Here is a 20,590-nt window from a genome sequence, read left to right on the forward strand (position 1 = left end):
GTTGTTGCTTTAACTCTTTGCTGCCTCTTGGTCTGAATCTCCCTTTGTCAGGGTCTGTTACACATTACCTTTCAGGACGATGTTATCGTCCTAACCATCCCCCACGTGGAGCCTGTCACTGAGTGACACAGCCCGCAGTGCAACCAATCTGCTAGACGAGCTACTCTTTACAACCGCAGGCCTTCTACAGCGGAATAATTCTACAGTGTATACCCTGTCCAAAGTCCATAAGAAAGGAACAGTTAGTTTTATAGCCTTCCTGGACTCATTACCAACCCAATTGTTTAAAAGTTCTTTGTGTGCACATGTCCTGACATTTTGTTTGAAAATGTATCTCAATGTAAAATAATCAAGAATAAAAAAAAGCAAAAAAAAAACAACTCTTTGATTATTAATCAAATTAATACAGATAAGGCTGTTTTGACGATGATTGTGTCAAAAATATCTTTATTGTGGTGGATCATGTTTGGGTAGGAGGGATCGTTTTGCCCACAGGGCCAGCCCTGTGGGCAGCAGATGAGCCAGAGAAACTTGTGTGTTACTGTGTGCGTGTGTGCATGTGTGCTGCTGAGCTGTAAGCAGAAGAGCCCCGCCAGGCAGCCTGCTGAAACTGGGCACAGTCTCCCGTCCAACAGTTCGTCTCTCTTGTTTCCTTCAGATGATGCCTTGGATTTAGCCAACCCACACAAGTGCTATGAATAAGACACTGGACAAAATACACACTTCTGGAGGACTCGGACAGAAAGCAGAGATTTTTCAGAGTGGCAAGGGTAATGAGAGTGTCTTCCCCAGCTCAGCAATCATCCCACTGGAAGATCCTTCACTCACTCCAAATGCTCAGAGGACTAGGACCAAGTTTTGCAAGGGGAACAGGTATAGCTCACTTTTTCTTACATAAACTGTGAATGGCACAGGTCTGCTCACAACAAGATGCATTATGAAAAATTCATCTACCTAAAAGAAGAACTTTGTGCAACACATTTTACAATGCTTCCAGCCCTGAATTTAAATAGCACAGTGCTTGCATATGTACGAGCCAGTAAAAGAGCTGCAGTGTTGCTTAGCAATACACTAAAGACCAGTTGATTGAGTTTTTAAGTTGAAGTTAACCATTCATTCAAGTCACTAACAAACTTGTTTCCAAATATAATAATGAATTCTTTTGAGAGTTAAAAAACCTTTATTTACAATACTTTCTTTACGACATACACTGCTTACCTCTTCCAAATGTTAAAGCACTGTAAATGTAATACAGTGGAGGAATCAGGGGCTGTTTCTCTCTGCTCTTATCTAGAGCTTGTCGGTGAATGTAGTAAGTGAGTCAACAGGTACTTAAGTGCAGGAGGGGTTAATGCAAAGAGAAGCCTATTTATCAACTCCTCCATACCTATTGTCTGTAAGAGCAGCAGCAGAATCAGTACAAGGGCCCTGCGTGCGCTGACATGTAGGGAAAAAGTTTAGTAACAATCCCCCCACTTCTTCAAGGGTATAGATGTTGTTTGTAAGATAATTTCACTCTCAATTGTGGTTGGGTTTGTGGCCTGTAATAATTGTATTCATTCTGTGTTTTGACATCAAGAAATATATTTAACCCTCCTGTTATGTTGCGGGTCAAATTGACCCGTTTTCAAATAATTTTTTTTTTTAAATAGTTGGAAGTATTTTTTTTTGCATAAAACTTTTTCTATTTGTCTTAATAGGTGCACTACATTGAACATTTATTCATTTTACACATTTGCAACCCCCCATGCATCTACATTTTACATAGATACTGTTCGGGTCAATTTGACCTGGCAGTGAAGTTGAAGGGTAAAAAAGATTTTAAAAAATGTCCAATTCTATATGTTTCCAGCTATGAACCATATTTCACCCCACACAAACCTACCCCCACACACCACACATACGTGAACACGTGCATGCCCACAAGCCCACTTTCTCACTATTCTCTTTATTTCACTAGGAAACTGTGATAAAGCAGGTGTTCATACAACTTTTGACAGGAACCTTTTCTGTTCTTGTGGGAAAACTCCACCCACACTGAGTGGACAGAAACATAAATACTCTCTGCATGACTCTTTTGTGTTGATTTTAATCAGCGGGTCAATTTGACCCAGAACAGTACACGTGTCTCAAGTCCAATTATAAAGATCACCCCTTGAAAAAAAAATCAAAATGTAATATAATTTTTTTTTACAAAAGATCAATTTCAAGGAAATTATTGTTTTTTTTTGTGTCTAGGTTTTTTTCAGTGGACATAAAAAATATAAACTCCATTTTTTTTTGTCCAAAATGAGTAAATGAGTAAGTTGTCGTTATTGATCTTTTATTTGTGAGAAATAAAAGACATCATTGCACAAATATTGATTGAAATGGTAAGTATTGGAGTTAATAATCAGATACAAAAATGTTTTGGAGGATTGTTTTCGTTTCTGACACTATTGCATGATTACACACTCCACGGGTCAAATTGACCCAGGAACATTATTGCTGTACCTCAGAAACAAAACATAACAGGAGGTTTAAAAAGCCACAAAAAAAAAAAGAAGAAAGATGTTGAAAAGAACAGATGAAAGTTGCCAGAGAGTGATGATGTCAAGTCTGGAACAGGATGTCAAACTTCACTGCCATACCATTTTTACCATTTTGGGCGGGGAAAAAAGTGCATCTGTGAAGGCTCTAGCTTGAATATCATCTCATAGGATGAAGACTTCACTGGCTGTTTTTCAAGTGAGAGTGAGGAAATCAAGATAGATGTTACCAGTGAGGTAGTAGCATTGACATGTTTTGGAAAAATACCATATTACTTTGAAACTACCCAAAGACAAGGCTCTCCAGAGACTGATTAAGTAAGACTTGTGAAAGTCTTACCAGCAAGATAGTTGTTCCATTATTCTCATACAAACCAAACTGAACAGCAAGTGAAGAAACTGTTTTGTTTTCAGGTAGTGTTTTAAACAGGTAACACTGTTTTTAGTGGGAAATTAGAGTTAATTATTTTCAATTTGAATCTAGGCCTCTTTTCACACACAGCTCTTTTGAGTAAGCGTGGGTGCTCTCTCTATCCTTTGACACATCAATACCCACCTACTTGTTTTTATCAAGAAAACAGCTCATGTCTGTTGTACAACAGTAATCATGGTAGCTACACTGATTTTTAGTGCAAAAATTTTTTGCACTAAAAAATTGCATTTACATTAGATGCATGTTTTAAATGCATATATGTACTTTGAAAAACTATGAAAAGTTCAGCGAGGATTTATACTGTCTATATGTTTTATTCTTAAACATTTATGGGTGTTATGGCTCTAAAATCTGTTTGCCTTTACAACTGATCTATCTGAATTTGTTTAAGTTATAATCACTTCCACTTATATTACTTGTGTCTGTGTTGATGATTCTTTAGGAATGTTAGAGAGGGGGAGGACTCTTTATCTTCCTCTGTTCCAAACCCCTTTCCTGAACTTCTACCTCCAACTGTTTCCGGCTCCATCTCTGAATGTTTATTGCCTTGGACAAAACCTAATGCAACTCAGGTGAGTCTTCCATTTACTGTAAAAAAGCATTTGACAACAACACTTGTGTTGGTAAAAACAGCACAACTGCTGTTTTCTAACTATCCTCAATTGGAGGACATTCAGGAAAGTTGCATGATGCATGACTAGACTTTGTTTGACTATTGTCTTTTGTCTGAATTCATGACACGTGGATGGTTGAACAGGTTTTACAAGTATGGAAATTAAGGGTGCTGACGAGATAAATGCTGTGTCAGGATGGGCAGACAATCTGCATAGACTGTTTACTTTGGGAAAGGGAGTTTTTCCTTTTTTTCCCTACATTTAGGGCCCACCATACAATATGAAAATGAGTGAACAAAGTAAGGTGTTAAGTTGACTGTAGATGTTATATGTTAAACTTAAAAACTTTATGGTTCACCCTGTGAAAATCTGGCCAACGGTCCACAGCACTGTTGTTTGTTTTAGCACAAAGTGTGGGATTCTCTTACTCTCGAGGCTGGTTTGTATGCTGATGTTTGACAAGCTTTTGTTGCAGTGTAAGTCTATATATTCATTTATGTATGATGAAGATGAAAGAGTAGGAAATTTATTCGATATTAAGAAGAAAGCATTTTTTTGTAATAAGACCTTGGACAGATTCTTTTACACAAAATGTCTTGTGCAACTCTGCAACAACTTTAAAAATGAGTATCAATGTGCTTTTTCTTCACTAGTGGAGTATTGTGCAGTGAGTATACACAGGGGCGGATCTAGAAAAATATCTATGGGGTGGCATGAAGGGGGCAAGGATTTTTCAGGGGTGGCAATACCAAAAACAAATATTTCCGACACAAAAAAGTACGCAAAAACACCAAAACGGAACATTCTGTCTGTTACATTATGTTGTCAGGCTTGATGTCTACATTGTCATTAATAATATATTTTCACTTGAACACAGCGGTGGTTGATTAGCTGATTTAAACACCTGCTCTACTGATGACTTGGTGTGCTGGTTGTCCTCTTTTAGTGCTAAAGGAACCAAAACACACTGAACTGCGCAGCACATGTTAAGGTTGTCAAAGTCAATAGCAGGCTAGCATAACTAACTCATTGCTCACTTTTTCAATATTTTCTCTAAATTATAACTTTTTCTTCACCTGTTAAGTGTGAAATCCTTGAACGTTGTTATCTATGGCTGTCATAGGGCTGAATTAACCGCTAAACATTGCGTCCTTTTTTCAGATTCTATGGGTGATTGTGGTATTTTCCTGACCACCGATATTTCTGACTTAATGGACAGCAATGGCGCGTGTGTGGCGCACGGTAATGTCCAGTCCAGTAATATATATCCATCCGTATATATAAATGTTGCTGCCTCCGGCTCTGTCCTTCTCTAGCACATGCCGCTACTTAGCAGTAGGTTCCGGTTACATTGTGTTGCGTTCAATGTCGTCGGAAAAAAGAGATTCATGCTCTTAATGTCCGATTTGCCATAACTATTTATTGAATTCATTGTCGCCAGCTGGGGTGGCAACAGAGGTGGCAAGGCTCTCAGCATGCCACCCCAGTAGATCCCACCCTAAGTATGCATAAACTTCTGTTTAGTTGAGAGCATTCCTGTTCAGGCATATCTAATGTTTTCTAAGACTAATTCTTGGCTCTTGGATAATTCTTCTGATTATTTCTTTCACTCCTCTGTGATGGGATGCTTTATACAGACTATTGGTGGTGTCTATGCTAATTTGCCTGGAAAGAGATTAAGTGGGCTCATGTTCATCTACTTAGCTTTTGCAAGGGACTTTTTTTATTTCTTTTTTTTTTATGTGAGCCCTAACTACTTGGTCAGTTTAATAAAAAATCCTCTCCAAACTCTGAATCTTCATGGATATATCTTTTATGGCTAATCTTGGTCAGCCATCCCTTGTCTGTTTTTAGCTCAGAAAACTATATGCAAACATTGACCTGTTTATGTTTGGCCATAATTATGTGCAAATACCTGGTCTGTCCATTTTTCAGCCTGCTTGAGACATCACCTGACGTCTTCCTTTAGACACCTTGTTACTTTTTACATTTTCATTCAAACAAAACGCATAGTGTCATTGTTTGACCCAAAATACACACATTAACAACATTATCTCTATTCCTTACTATTCCAAGGACTAAGTGCCTTGTATCTTCAGTCTGATAATAGAAGAGTCTTATGTGACACATTGCAAGTAAGAGAGCCTCAACTGGACACATTTGCAGCTTCATTAAAAGCCAGCCTTAAAGATTATAAAAGTACAGTTGTCTTAGTTCTAAGATACTGACCACTGTTATTCACACATTGGAGGTATTACATCTCATACTCACACGCTCATGACCTCATTGTTTTGGCAGTGAATCACTCTGCAACAACTTGGACAGATATTGTACAGGAAATCCAAAACTTGAAACAAATATTTGGAAGACATTCAGGATTTTGGAAAGCTAACAATTATGAGTCTGTTTCAGAAGTGCATGGGTTTCAGACTCAAGTTTTCTTTCCTATACATTTTCCAGTGCGGCTGAATTAGTTTGGTTTGCAAACCACAAGATATTTCCTGGATGTGGGTCCCAATACTATAAGCTTGAAAATGTATTTTTTGTGGTGTGTATGTGCTGTGTGGATTTGTGTGTGGATTTGTAGCAGCAGGGGGCAGCTAAAAGCAATGACTCATTGGAAAGCCTGAAATTCCAAAGTTCCACAATTAACAGCAGCTATAAGTGATATTAGAGTTTGGTGCTCATGTTAAGCATAGAAGGAGAACACAATCAGAAGGTCTATACTTGAGTTATAACATGTACAGTTCAGGTCAAAAGGTTATGCTACTTGCACTGTCCCTGTTCAAGGTATATTAGAGATGCAATATTAAGTATTTTTCAGGCACGTAGTACCATTTTATAGCACAATCACGTAACTATTATCTTCAGTTGTTATGAAAATGCTGTATATATCAAACATAACTTAAAAGAAATTTAACCTGACACTTTGATACCTTGAAATTAGGCCTCTGTCTCTTTAAGAAGTTCATACTATATCTGACACTCTTACCTCGGCATATCATCACAACAACGCATTTCCATTACGCTGCTTGTTAGGAGCGTTGGACTGAGAAGTTATTTGTGCGATAAGCCCAGCGGATGCACAGTTTCTCCAGGACTTTAGTAGTTACTGCTGCTGCTAGTCTGGGGGAGCTGAAGGGGTAACCTACGCATGTGGGAAGGGAGCTCTGTGGGGGGTAAGCTTGGACTGCAGCCCCAAGAAGGAGCTTTGTGGAAATACGTGGCGCATTGTGAGAGCAATCTTTTAGACAACCCCAAATGGGTGCCATTAGAGATTCAAGGAGTTCTCAAATGTGCATGAAAGAATCAACTTTCATTTGAGTATGAGTGTTTGTAGACTTATGATCTCAACTGTATACGATTAACATAAGTGTAATCAAATTACTATTTGTTTCTTTTATGTAAATTATTGTAATATTTGTTATTTGACAAATCAAAGGCTCAAATTAATAAAGAGTACAGCTCAAATTGTCAGTAAGGTAAATCATCCAATTGACCTTTTTTTCTGAAACAATGACCTGCTTCTTCATAAGGAAGTCCTCAAGTAGTTCCTTATGTATTTTGCTGATGAGGCCTGCCCATCATGGGCTTGGCAACCTCTCACTTATTCTTCTCAGCAGCATTCTTTGGAGAGACAAAGGGACTGTGTTTGTGTGAACAGCTGTTTTAATGTCACAAGTCTTGTGGTGCAGGGTTGTGACCTCCTTTCAGGAGCTCTCAAGAAACCCATGACATCATTGTTCCAAATGTGCTGCGCTCGTCCCCTCACCCACCATCTGATCCTTTCTGCAGTGGGAAATTGCCAACTGGTCCTCCCAGAGCGTCTTTGTGGGTTGTAGTTTCAGTTATAATTATCTCAACCCAAATAAAAATCAACCAAATACAAGGTTTAGAATTTATTCATGTATAACACATGGAATTAATAGAGAAAAGCGATTAGTTGAAATCAACATTAGATAAAATACTGTAGTATAAAATACAGCAAAACTTTCTTAACAAAAGCAATGTTTTAATCTAGATTTAGAACTGTAATGGTAAGAGCAGGGAGCACATGGAGAGGGAATTTGGTCCAATATTTGGGCCTTGTCTAACTTCAGAGCTCTTATTAAAAGTCACATGAGAAAAACATATAATTGTGCATAAATTGCAAATTATTACAATAATGATATCAGCTATGATTAACAAAAATATTCCATCTTTTTTTCTTTTAAATTATGTGAATATATTTTTATAAAAGCTACCTACAGTACATCAGCTGTAATGTGAGTCTGAATCTTGACTCACATTAAGTGAGTGGCTTTCCTACTCACTTTTCACTCACACAATCAGTTCTCGTCTCAACCAATGATGGTAAGTTGATGAAACTCTCATGTTACATAATGGTAAAACATATTATGAGAAAACAGTGCATCATGATTGATCATATACCCTTAAAAAGTGAGAATATGTATTACATAGTATTGACAATATTGTGTAATACTTGTATCTTGTTAGCAAAATGACAGCATGCAGCGGAGGTGCTCAGGAACGGGAATGTTGACAGTTATAATGATGACAATAAATAATCAGAAATTTGGCTGTTAGTCCTCAAGCTTTGATAAGCAAATTATTACATTTTTTAGTTTTCATGTCATTTTTTATCTAAGTAATTTCCTTTGTATGTAGTGTTTTATAGCAGTGTCACCAAAAAAAGCAAAAATGTATTCATTTATTTTCACAACTGGAACAAACTTGTCAAATGGGAAATTGTCATGGTACTATAACTGCCATATCTCTATTACCCATAATATGAATAAGCAAAATACAGTGTAAAACCTTAATCTATGCCTTTTACTTCCAAAGAGGTAGGTTTTCTTTTACATAGTAATTCATCTTGTTTCAGTTTGGGTGTCTGGGTACAGCCTGCTTGTTTTCTCTTTCTTTGTTTATCTTTTCTGGTTATTTGGCTGAGCTTTTCCTCCTGAAAACTGTGTTTAGGAGTGTTGACTCATATGCTTGATAAGAGTCTGGTGAGAAGCAGACTTTTAAGAGTCTTCACAGGGGTGAGAAGCTGTTCCAGCTCCAAAGCACATTTTAAGTTTGGGTCTATCTCTCAACCAAAGGAGGAAAGTGAGGGGAGTCTGACTTGATGATCTCCTATTACTCAAAAGATTTAAATCTGACCTTGAGGGTGCAAAGCCACACATCATATGTTATACTGTGTGGTTATTGGATTTTAAAAAGGTGAAGCCAAAACCCCCATAAACTCTTAAAATGCACAACTGATGTGAAGAATTTAAAGGTAGCTTCCTTAGATTTTTCCATAATCTTTGTTCCTCTTATTTTTCTACCAAGTTCAAAAGTCAAGCTTTGGTCTAGTTTTTTGGGGGTATGATCTGAATGCCAGCTCTGGTTATACACTTGAAAAACTTTGGTGGAACAACACTAAGAATCTTCTTTTTAGTTATTAATAATCAGACACAATGTCTCCTACAATAAATGTTTAGTAAAAACACAAACTTTGTAATTTCTCCCTCCTAAATTTAAATATCTTCCGAAAACATCTGCAGTCACATTGGTCACAGAAAGCAATTTGTTTAACAAGCTGTGCAATAAGTTTAATCTTATTGTTTAACCTCAAGTAAGATGAATACATGTATGGATATATATCATGCCTATAAAAGGTATTCACTCATTTGTATGTGCTACGCTCTATTATTTTTTACAAATCAATCATGAGCAACAAAATTTTTTTTTACGAGAACAAAATCAACAAAAAGGTCAACGTGAAAACGGATTGCAGTGTCCAGATATGCGAGCCTTATTCAGACCTATCGATACAGAGCCTGTGCTGTGATTTGAGGCAAAGGTGCATCTACTAAATAAAGTAGAAGGGGGTGAACATACAGTACAGACCAAAAGTTTGGACACACCTTCTAATTCAATGGGTTTTCTTTATTTTCATGAGTATTTCTAAGGCAAGAAATCCCACTTATTAACCTGACAGGGCACACCTATGAAGTGAAAACCATTTCAGGTGACTACCTCTTGAAGCTCATCAAGAAAATGCAGAGTGTGTGCAAAGCAGTAATCACAGCAAAAGGTTGCTACTTTGAAGAAACTATAAGGGGTATCTTCAGTTGTCTTACACTTTTTTGTTTAGTGCATATTTCCACATGTGTTATTCATAGTTTTGATGCCTTCAGTGTGAATCTACAATGTCAATAGTCATGAAAATAAAGGAAACTCATTGAATTAAAAGGTGTGTCCAAACTTTTGGTCTGTACTGTATATACATATATACAGACACTTATTTTATCTTAAATGTTCAATTGTCTTTATTTTATAGGCAATTCACTTTGATATTAAAGAGTTTTTTTTGTGAATTCTTTTCTCAAAAGGCCAGCTTTTGTTGATTGATTTGTAAAATGAATAACACGGGTAAAACATTCAAGTTGGTGAATACCTTTTATAGACAATGCATGTGTAGGCTGTTATTCTACTGTCAGCAGTCCATGTTTTGGGGCCTGTATGATCTCAGCAGCTGAGATACCAATGTCACATCATTGCGGTCGTTAGGTTCTAGCAGTATCTGTCCACAGCAAAGAGGACATTTGCTTCCAGGTTGTCTGCACAATATCTGCTCTTCTCTGAGAAAACACAATCAAACCGTAACTCTACACCTTGACTTGTTCATAATAACATCTAGATTTTCATGTTATTTAATAGCTCATAGATCTACTACTGTGTTTCAGATTATTGTGTTGTGAAACAGTACCAGACAGACTGGCATGCTTGACTTTACAGCATCTAGAATATGTTGGTTTACAGCGACATTTACAGTCAGGACCGATCCAAAGTGTTTGTGAACGTCACACCTGCTTAGAAAACATGAATTTACACAGAAAATGTTGGGAAATGCGCATAGTACGGGAGAAACTTATAGTTAGTTAAGTAATATTTAAAGAGTTATAACCTAAAGCCAATTTTATTTCTGTTGAAACCTAAAACATGCTTGAACATAGAAGTAAATAAAAGACGGTTCAACATGTTAATTTTGATGTTTTACATAGGAAATCTTAACAAAACTATTATATTGTATAGTGAGTTTTTTTGCTTGATCTGAAATGGATGAAACAGCAAATCTGGATGTGAAATTAGTGATTAAACTAAAGTGTTATTTACTCATAAATAAGATAAAGTGACTGATGGTTAAGCAAAACACATTGAGTTATACTGTCAGTTAAATTAATTGATACAAAAGGGATGTTAGTGGTATCTCAGTGGCTGGTAGGCTTAACTGTAGACTGACATCCAAATGAAATTCTGGTTAGGTTTTTAACTGAAAGCAAAAAAAATTAATTGTTCTGCTGCAAATCGCAAATAATTTGCTTAATGTATCAGTTTGTCCTGTATTATTCCTAATGCATACCTGATATTAGCAGCATCTACTTAAATTTCAACAATAAATGCGACCAAAGCAACTGTGAAATTCATTGATGTCTAAAAACTCAAAGTAGTTTTTATTCTGTTTCGAATACCTTCAGATCACAACAGAAGTTGTCTTTGAAAAGAGGTAAAAATAAAGGCAAAGTTGAAGTCCAATTTTATCAAGAAACATGCAGGATGCCCCCCACATCTGCTGTGGGGGGCATCATGATAAAACTATCAACCTCATAGTAAGTTTCACTGGTTAAAATGTTTCATGTTAACCCCTTTGTATGTATATCACGCCTCTGTTTGCTATTTTGCTGCTACAGCAGCAGTGAGGAGGGTCTTGACTGAAGCGCCAACGGTCAAGGACAATGTGTCTGGAGGTAACTTTGTTATGGGAGCTGTGGAGACTCTGTTATCGCTTGGGCTCCATTAATTCCAATTCATTTTAGCCGTGTGATAACTAGCAGCGTCTACTTGTCTGTGCTCTCACAAATCAGTGAACTGTGTTTCCAGATAAAGACTGAAGTCTGCAGTGGGAGGCTTCTCTTTCTGCTGTCTGTTCTCATGAATTTAGTGTGAGCACAATTGTGTTCCCTATACTCCTCTGTGAAGGCAATCTATATAGGCATCTTTTAATTAGCAATCATAAATGAAACAGGGAAAGATGTTAGATCTTTATTTTCTCTCACAGTGGAATTGGGTGGGGTTATATCGGCTTTATGTTTGTGTGACAACTGAGGTGTTTCTTACTGAGTGAGGCAAAATATTTGCAGCCAGACATCATTCCCACCAGTTGGCACAATGTCTGACAAAAGTCCTTACATCCCTAACCCTCTTTTTCACAGTTTGTTACGTTCCATAAGTAAAAGTCAATGTATTTTATTGAGATATTTGTCATTGACCAACACAAAGTGCGCTGTAATTTGAAGAAGAAGGAAAATGTTTAACAATGTTTTATTACAAAGGAAGATGTGGCAGTGGAACACCATTGTATAAAATACTGACACCAATATATAAAATTCTGTGCAAACAGAATTATATCGATATATTGTGAAGCTGGCTGGTGGCATTTTCATTCCATGGGGATAGCAGGGACAGGGATGTTGGTCAGAGCTGAAAGAAATATTTATGGAGGTACGTAACAGGGCAAAACTGCAAGAAAATCTGTAGATGCTGCAAGACTTGAGACTGTGGATGAGGTTCACTTCCGAGCAGGATAACACCCTGAAACAATTGCAACTGTCACCAAAACTGCAACAGAATCAAAATATATTCATTTGTTCTGAACACTGAGAATAGTTCAGGCAAACCTAAGAACTAAATTTGATTGAGAATACAGGATACTTGAAAACGAATGTTCACATCAAATCCTAAATCCACCCATTTTTCATGATATGAATGAAAAAAAAAATCAGCCTCTAAATATGTGCAAAGCTGGTTGAGACACACCCCACATTCTACTAAAATGTGTTTCTACAAACCCTTGACAAAAGAAAGTAAAGTACAAATCCAGGCCATATTTTTCACATTTTTAATTGAAAAGAAAATTGTAAAGCATACACTGTTTTCTTTTTCACTTGACAGTTGTGTGTGTTGTTCTTCAACATAAAATAATCAGATCCATTGCAGTTTGTTTTTGTAACATGACAAAAACTGAAAAGGTTCAAGGGGTATACATATTTTTGTAAGGAAGTTCAGGTATTCATAGTGTTTATATTTGTGTATTCTGGATTACAGATTGTAATAATCTAAAAATAGCTGTGTGGTGTCTGGAGATATAATCAGCTGAACCATTTGTGAACTCTTTAACACATTTGCATTTTTCTTTTGTTTATTCACCGTCTACTCTTTCTTTTGAAACAATCACTACTATCCCTCTAGCCCTGCGGTCTATATATCAAATCTGATTGACATAAGAACATTTTTTTTCAGTATCTTGTTAATATGAGCTCCCTTTTTCTAAAAGGCGAGAAAAGGAAAAAAGATATAACATTTTCAAGGACAAAGGAGGAGTTTGTGTTGTGGGGAGGCAGAACAGTTTAGTTTCTCACACTTGGAGGGAGCTCACTCCAAAAGGGTTTTATAGGATCAAGTATGGTTACTATGTAGAAAACATTCAAATTTGTCATTACCATCGTCACAACTTTAAATTATTCTTGCCTTCAACTACTGAATGGATGGTTTATCTCCTAGTTGTTTAGGCGTGTAAGGCAAGAAGCATGAATTTCCATGCGAGAAGAGTCACCTTGCCTGCCATCACACCTCTATGTCTACAGAAGCGGGTAAGAATTAAGCAGGGATTTCCTGTTTTCTCTGATATTGCCATAACAGTAAAGGTTTTCCCTCTGTTTTCTTCTGAATTGTTGACATTACTTTATGTTTCAGATTTAGATTTATATTCAAAAAGTGTCACATGAAGTCCATTTTCAGAAAACTTTCATTGGACTATTCATGTTGTCATCTAATAGTTTGCTTACATTCTGTTCAAAACACATTGAGTTATTTTAACTTCTCGGTTTTCTGTTAGTCTTTTTAAATGTAGTTTTTCCATAAAACATGTTTCTATTCCGCCAGTCAGTCAGTTACACTTTCAGATGTGTCTGAAAGACTTGGAAGTCTCTATCTTGTTAGACTGCTTTAACTGGAACGTGAGCACACCTTGTGCTTTGCTTAAAGGCTCATAATTATCTTTGGGTATTGCAACAAATACTGATTTTAGGGTTCCTTTAATAATGTCTAATCTCTTCTTCCTTCCTATTTGTTGAATTTGCCTATTTACATCAACATTTTGATGTTAAATAACAAGCCTTAATAGAGAATATTATCCTACTATTATACATGAAAATAGCTTTTGTTCAACTCTCAAAACTCATGATTTCTTCCAGAAGTCACTTTGATATGCAAAGCTGCAACTAACCTTAGAGCTTGCTTATCAGTCGTGCTTGATAACATTTATCGTTTTTCTGCAATTTGTCTACTGTTGCACACTGATTATGTCTTTCTAGCTATTGCCTCCCAGTAACTTGAATCAGAGGGCAGGTTTGCCATAAGTAGCTGGTTGTACAACTGTTTGTAGCAGTTAGAAGCAGCACCTGGTCTGGAAGCCCTGCAAGAATCTGAAACCATCAGTTTTTCCAGTGTTATGACATGACTGAGGAGAAGTGGGAGGATAATTCAGTTGGTTGTCTTAGTCCAGGCAGGAAGCCAGCTCCTCACCCTCTCTCCGCTCAGTGACAGAGCCACAGCTGTGGGAGTGCGCTTCAAGGTTCAACCTTAGGAGGCTAATTGGCAAAATGGCACACGCTGTACTGCCCTTGAGATAAGAAGGTCTAATAGAGGAGTTTGTGTTCAATGAGACTATATTTAGTGCTGTATGGTAAGTTTCTGGATATACTCTGCCTTGTCTGGCTGTCTTTACAGCACGTAATGTACCGATGTCTTGCCCCAAGTTTCACCGATCACCTTGGCAAGACACTTTTTCAGATCAGCAGTTTAGACAAACTTATTTTTTTTTCACAATTTTTCTGGGCCTCTATTGTTTTTTTGTTTGTTTGTTGTTGTTTTAAGACATTTTGAACTCTCACTCATTTTGTCACAATACAACTTTTTTATAAGGATGCACTGATAAGGCAACACTATAGTGGAAGGAATAGAAGGAAATTTATACATCGTTTTTAGAAATACATTTTTTAAAATTTTCTATGTGAATTTGCATGCAGCCCCCTTTTATCAAAGCAGTATGGAAACATGTTTTACAGGTTCAAGACTATGGACGTTTCTTCAAGTTTTGCACATTTAAAGATATAACTTTTTCCAATTCTTTCTTGCAAAATAACTTTAAACAGCAATTTTGAACTCTTCTCCTCAGATTATTAGCTAGATTTAGGTGTGAACTTTGACTGGGCCATTGTAATACATAAATATGGTCTAATCTAAACCCTTTCTTTGTACCTCTGGCTGCCGATTGTGGACCAGTTGGAAGTCAAATCTTCACCCCAGTCTCAATTTTTATGTGCCTCTATTAGGTTTTCTTTCCTATTAACTCTGTCTCCCCAGAGAAAAACATCCCCACAGCACGATAATGCCATTACAGTCTTCCACAATATGCAGTGATTTATTTAGGGGGATTTGCAGTGTTTATTTTCTGCCCAGCAACTTTTGTAAAAATAAATAAATCCTGTATGACCTCTATGGGAAAAGCTGCAAAATGAATTTTTTACTGTTTAATTTCTTTCAGCAATGTTTTTCTTTTGAATAAAGACCTGATTTTTGGAGTGCAAAACTAATTGTTTTCCAGTCAACAAATTCTTCCACATGAGCCAAGGATCTCTGAAGCTCCCCCAGAGTTACCATAAGCCTCTTGGCTGCTTGACTTATAAATCCTCTAGTTAGTCGGTAGGTTTATTGTTGTGCCGTAATCTTTTCCATTTTCATATACTAGATAAAACAGAACTCTGCGAGACCTTCAAAGCTTGGGGTATTGCTTTAAATTTCTCAACAACTTTCTCCCTGACCTCTCTGCTGTGTTCCTTGGTCTTCATGATGCAGTTGGTTCTCTATGTTCTCTAACAAACCTCCAAGGTCTTCACAGAACAGCTGGATTTGCAATGAGATTAAATTACACACAGGTGAATGGTCTATCACATGAAATGTCAATACAATACATTGACATTTGTGATTATATTGTGACAATGTGAAGAAGTTTAAGAGGTGTGAATAAATTTGCAGTGCAGAATAATGCATACCTGTTCTTTTCATAAATTGTGGCTTTGAAATTGAACGAAAATGCACAGTATAATATAATTTAGTCTACATTTCATCTTATTGTTGCACATTTGTAATTGTTATTTAAAAGTTTTTTTCAATATATTTCAAAAATGTTGGTATCCATGGAGACCCCTAAGGTCACAGTGCCAATTTAAGCTGTCATATGCTGCTTCTCTTGTCTGCTCCTTATATGTCTGAACATGTGAATCTGTTGTAGTTTTTCTCCACCTGTGTGATTGGTTATGAATGGAACGTTTGTTACTGCATCATGCAATGTAAACTATATTAACACTGAATGGTAGGGTTGTTTATTAAGTGCAGTTGTTTGCTTTACTTGGCATCTATTACTGAACTCTAAATGAACAGATTTAAGACTTAAGACCTTCCATAAAAAGGTCATGTTATCGTTGGAAGCATTGCATCCTTAAATTTTTGGGCTCAGTTTGTTTGCAACTTCTCTTTGAGTTTTTGTGAGCCTTTAAGAAATATTTTACAGGTGCATGAATGTTATTTTAAAGAGATTTAAGCCATAGACCGATAAGGTCTAAGCCACAGACCTCTCTTTTTGGAGGAGAAAGGATGCAGGTGTTTCAGTAGGTGCCCCAGTGATGCATATATCTGGAGCTGGGAAAGCACAGTGCTAACAGGCTGTTTTGTCATGCAGCTTTCTTGTTTTACTGCAGCACAGTGGAAAACACTGAGATGGGGAAAACTCAGCGGGAACCAGCAGAGACTTGCTGTGAAGTTTGATATGTGCTTTTATGTTGCGAACCGAAGGGAAAAACAACTTTTGCAATTCTGTGGACTCGGTTGTATTTTGTGGTTTTAAAGCTTGCCCAGACACAGCAAGATGCCCCACTCCATACAGAGGGGGAGCAGATTGATTAATAATAATAATAATAATAACAACAACAACAACAACAACAACAACAACAATAATAATAATAATAATAATAATAATAATAATAATAATAATAATAAAAATCAAGTTTCTTCATGTTATTGTCCACTCTTCACATCCTCATATGTGTGCAACATACTTTGTGTATTTTGTTATGCGTTATGAAATAAATATCAAGTTGATGAGGCAGAGAATGTATTACTTTTAATGCCAGAACAGTTTTAAAAACACTTCATTTAGATTTCCTTGTGGCCTATTTCTTAAGTGAAGAATGATCTCAGTTGCTGCATGTTTGGAATGGTCCTTGATTAAATGCTATTTTCTTTCAGGTGATAAAAGTGTATGATGAAAACAACACCAGCAAGGCTGTAGAGGTGCCCACTGATGTCACCGCCAGGGACATATGCCAGCTATTTGTCCTGAAGAATCACTGCATTGATGACCACAGCTGGACTCTTATTGACCACCTCACCCAGCTAGGAATAGGTAAGATATTTTTAGCCTCTTTGATTATCTGGCTGGGCATATTCCAATCTGAGAGTACCATAATTTATAAGGAACTGACATGGTCCCTAATATATTTTGATTAATTCTTTTCCTTTTATATCACTGTAGCCCCACTGTTAATTACAGTTAATTGGCAGTAATATAGAATTTAGAGACATAAAATGTTCATTTTAGTTGATTTATTTAATATGCATGTTAGCAATTGCTGTTTTTTTCCAATCAACTTTAAATTGTGTTTATTGTGCACCTTTAGTATTATTATTATTATTATTTTGTAATTTGACACTTCCAGTCCAAAGCAAATTGTATGAAAACATAATGAGAATAAAATTCTGCTTGGCATTATTACTCTTATATTCTGTGACACTGGATGGAGGCGGTAAATACAGCTGAAACCAGATTTTCTAAATTATGAGATACAAATTATTGTAGTTTTTTTTCTAGCACTTTCTTGACAGTCAAAACTTTATTTGCTATTAAATCGATATTAAACGTTGTGATTTGGATCAAACATTGTGAGTATCATTCTTGGGTGTCACCTTTAGTGTACTACATTCCAACAGTAAATGCCCAGACATTGTGGGTAAAGTAACATGAGACACAAAATTAGTAGAGGCTGTCGTTCAGCATTAGCTTGTGCTAAATAATACATCATGTATTGTGTACAAGTCATTGTGTAAATCCAGCAGAACAAACTTAGCTTTGTCTTGCCAGGAAGTGGGTGGAGCTATATTTGGTTTGCCAGGTGAGGGGCTGGGCTTCGCTTTCGTTCCTAGGTGACAAAATTGTGATGCAACAATTTAGAGGTTTTTGAAACAAGTCGTTTTGCAGACACCAGCAGAACATTTACTTATTTCCAAAAATATTTTATTTTTAATTTTTATTTTTTGCTCTTGGATTGTTTCTAGAAACAGATATCAAAATGAAAGTACAGAAATATGCAAAAAATTACTTTTGCATAATAGTGAACCTTTAAACTTATAATTTAGTTTGGTTTGATAATACACCTGTTTCCCTGTAACTGGTTACACACTTGTTAAAACCTTTCATTCATTACGCTTTCATTCATGTTCTCCCTCTGTGTTTTCTCCAGAAAGGACCATAGAAGATCATGAATATGTTATGGACATGCTATCAGGCAATGGGATGGAGACTGACAGTCGGCTGTATTTTAGGAAGAATTATGCTAAATATGAATTCTTTAAGAAACCGCTGGTGAGTTTGCCACAAAATTCTACTGAGTATAAAATAATCAGACCAGTGGTGGTTCTTGCATGAATGGTGTCCTGGACAAGTCTATTATCTAAATCATCTAAAATCAGGGATGGGATATCGTGCAGTGGAGTCTCACACAAAGCACATAAAATAGTTTCCCATTTCCCTGCAGCAAGCAGAGAGCACACTCTCCCCATTGAGAGATAAAATCAATAGGAACTTTGTTTAAAGCCTAGTCATGACAAGTAAATTATATTTTTCTGTCTGGTGCTTGTTCCTCCCTGGAAAACGTCCCATATGACCCACTTCAAAATCTGCCACTGGATCACACACATCTTGTAACTGTTTAAAAGATGTATTAATAAATACATTTTGTAAATGTAAATGTAAATGTAAATTTGTTAAACAAATTTTGCTAAATTTTGTAGGACTTTTTCCCAGATCATATGGTTTCAATATCAACAGAAACTAATGGCATTGTGGATCACTCCGAGCTTATTGAGGTATGGAGCTTTTTGATTTTGATAACCAATGGTATGGAAAGAAATATGAATGGTCAACTATTTCTCACCCCCAAACAGACCTTCCTCAAATCCAGCACTTGTCCTGAGATCCATGGCCACCTTCATGTCAAAGAGCAAAGCAAGAAGTCCTGGAAGAAGTTTTATTTTGTTTTACGGAGGTCAGGGCTTTATTTTTCCACCAAGGGAACTTCTAAGGTTAGCAAAATACACATTCAATAAATAATTAAGCAATGTTTTTGAGTATTTTATTGATATAATTTCAGTTTACAATTTCAGAATTATACATCTACTGTAGTTTCAAAATAATTAATTTTGCATTATCTAAGGTTGATGCAATTTATCCTCAGAGGGGTCTAAATGCATAAAACCAATTGGAAACCTCTTTATTCTGTAAAATCAGTTCATGATCAGTTCCTCCTCTGCATGTGCACCAAAGGTGCATGTGCACTGGAGCAGGTTGAGCTTGGTTTTACTGAGGCTAGCTGCAGTGGAAACCATACTCTGTGCTGTTGACAAGTGAAGCTTATACCTGGTCTGCAGCCATGCCAGCACACCCAGTTTTCAACTGCTTTCATTTCTTACAACAGTAGGTCTTTTGTTGTTAAAGTACAGGTAGGTTTGGTATGGCGCCCGCTTTTCGTCCTGCGTGTTTACAATCCATCTGGTGTCTTGGTCAAACACTTTGCTAGTCAGTCAGCACAGACATTAATGGCTGAAGCATTACTTTAAATAAGGAAGTGGGAACAGTGTGTCACATAAAAGCAGAACAATGAACGTCTTTCAGTTATTTTTACAGTTATCTTTGACACAGTATAGCTATTGATACTGTCTCTGTGTCTAAATATGTGCTTATCTCTTTCATTAAATAATTTGATTTTTCAGATAAAAATTCAGTTTCAAATATCATGCTCCATGATTGAGTTCCTACATTTTCTCATTTTCATGCTAATTTAATTGGCAATACTATCTATTTTGATTTCATCGAAATATTTTAAAAGAAACAATGATCATTTTTTAGGAAAATGTGCTTTTTCTTTCTCATGTATTTTCTATTAATCATTGTGACATAAAATGAAATAACAACCATTACCATTGGCATGTACATGTATATTGACCAGAAATATGTCTTGGTTCCTCGTACTGTGTCCTATAAAGATTTTTATACCTCCAGAACTTTCCAATAATTTTAAATGTATTTTATTGGGTCTTAATGTGACAGGCCAACACAAAGTAGTGTGTAATTGTTATATGGGTGGATAATGACACATGGTTTTTAAATTCTTTTTTTTAAATAACAACATAAATCTCTGTGTTTACATATGTCATCAGCCACATTCAGTCTGATGCACCTAAATAAAATCCACAGCAACCAACTGCAACTTGTGCCTAATTTGAACAATTTTGGCATATAAGGCATGCTTCTCTAAGGCTCTGTATAACTTTAGAGTAACAGTTTTAATGATGAGCAATTTTTTGTTCTACTTTTTTTATATTTCCATTTAAGCTCCTAGCTACAGCAGTCTTTGCTGTATTTTCACAAGAAGCTCTGTTTGATGTACAGGAACCAAGGCATCTCCAGTTCTTTGCTGATTTCGCAGACAGTGACATCTACACTGTTTTATCAGCCAAAAAAGCGCATGGAGCACCAACAGAGTTTGCTTTCTGTGTCAAGGTAGGGAGAG

At 36.4% G+C, this 20,590-nt stretch overlaps 1 protein-coding gene across 3 annotated transcripts in view; it reads left to right on the forward strand.

The window, feature by feature from the left end:
* Positions 1-458: 458 nt before the first annotated feature.
* Positions 459-20,590, forward strand: part of grb14 (growth factor receptor-bound protein 14) — a 28,413-nt gene continuing 8,281 nt past the window's right edge. Inside the window, exons 1-7 of one of the 3 annotated variants that reach the window (XM_028022747.1) lie at positions 459-873; positions 3,404-3,533; positions 16,992-17,148; positions 18,263-18,384; positions 18,813-18,887; positions 18,966-19,103; positions 20,470-20,580. In XM_028022747.1, coding sequence (XP_027878548.1) covers positions 695-873; positions 3,404-3,533; positions 16,992-17,148; positions 18,263-18,384; positions 18,813-18,887; positions 18,966-19,103; positions 20,470-20,580 — 912 coding nt within the window. In that variant the 5' untranslated portion in view covers positions 459-694. Of the gene's footprint in view, positions 874-3,403; positions 3,534-13,032; positions 13,277-16,991; positions 17,149-18,262; positions 18,385-18,812; positions 18,888-18,965; positions 19,104-20,469; positions 20,581-20,590 lie in introns of those variants that run through there. The other 2 variants (XM_028022749.1, XM_028022748.1) reach the window with 2 other exon arrangements.

This window comes from Xiphophorus couchianus, chromosome 7 (assembly GCF_001444195.1).
Source record: "Xiphophorus couchianus chromosome 7, X_couchianus-1.0, whole genome shotgun sequence".
Lineage (NCBI taxonomy): Eukaryota > Metazoa > Chordata > Actinopteri > Cyprinodontiformes > Poeciliidae > Xiphophorus > Xiphophorus couchianus.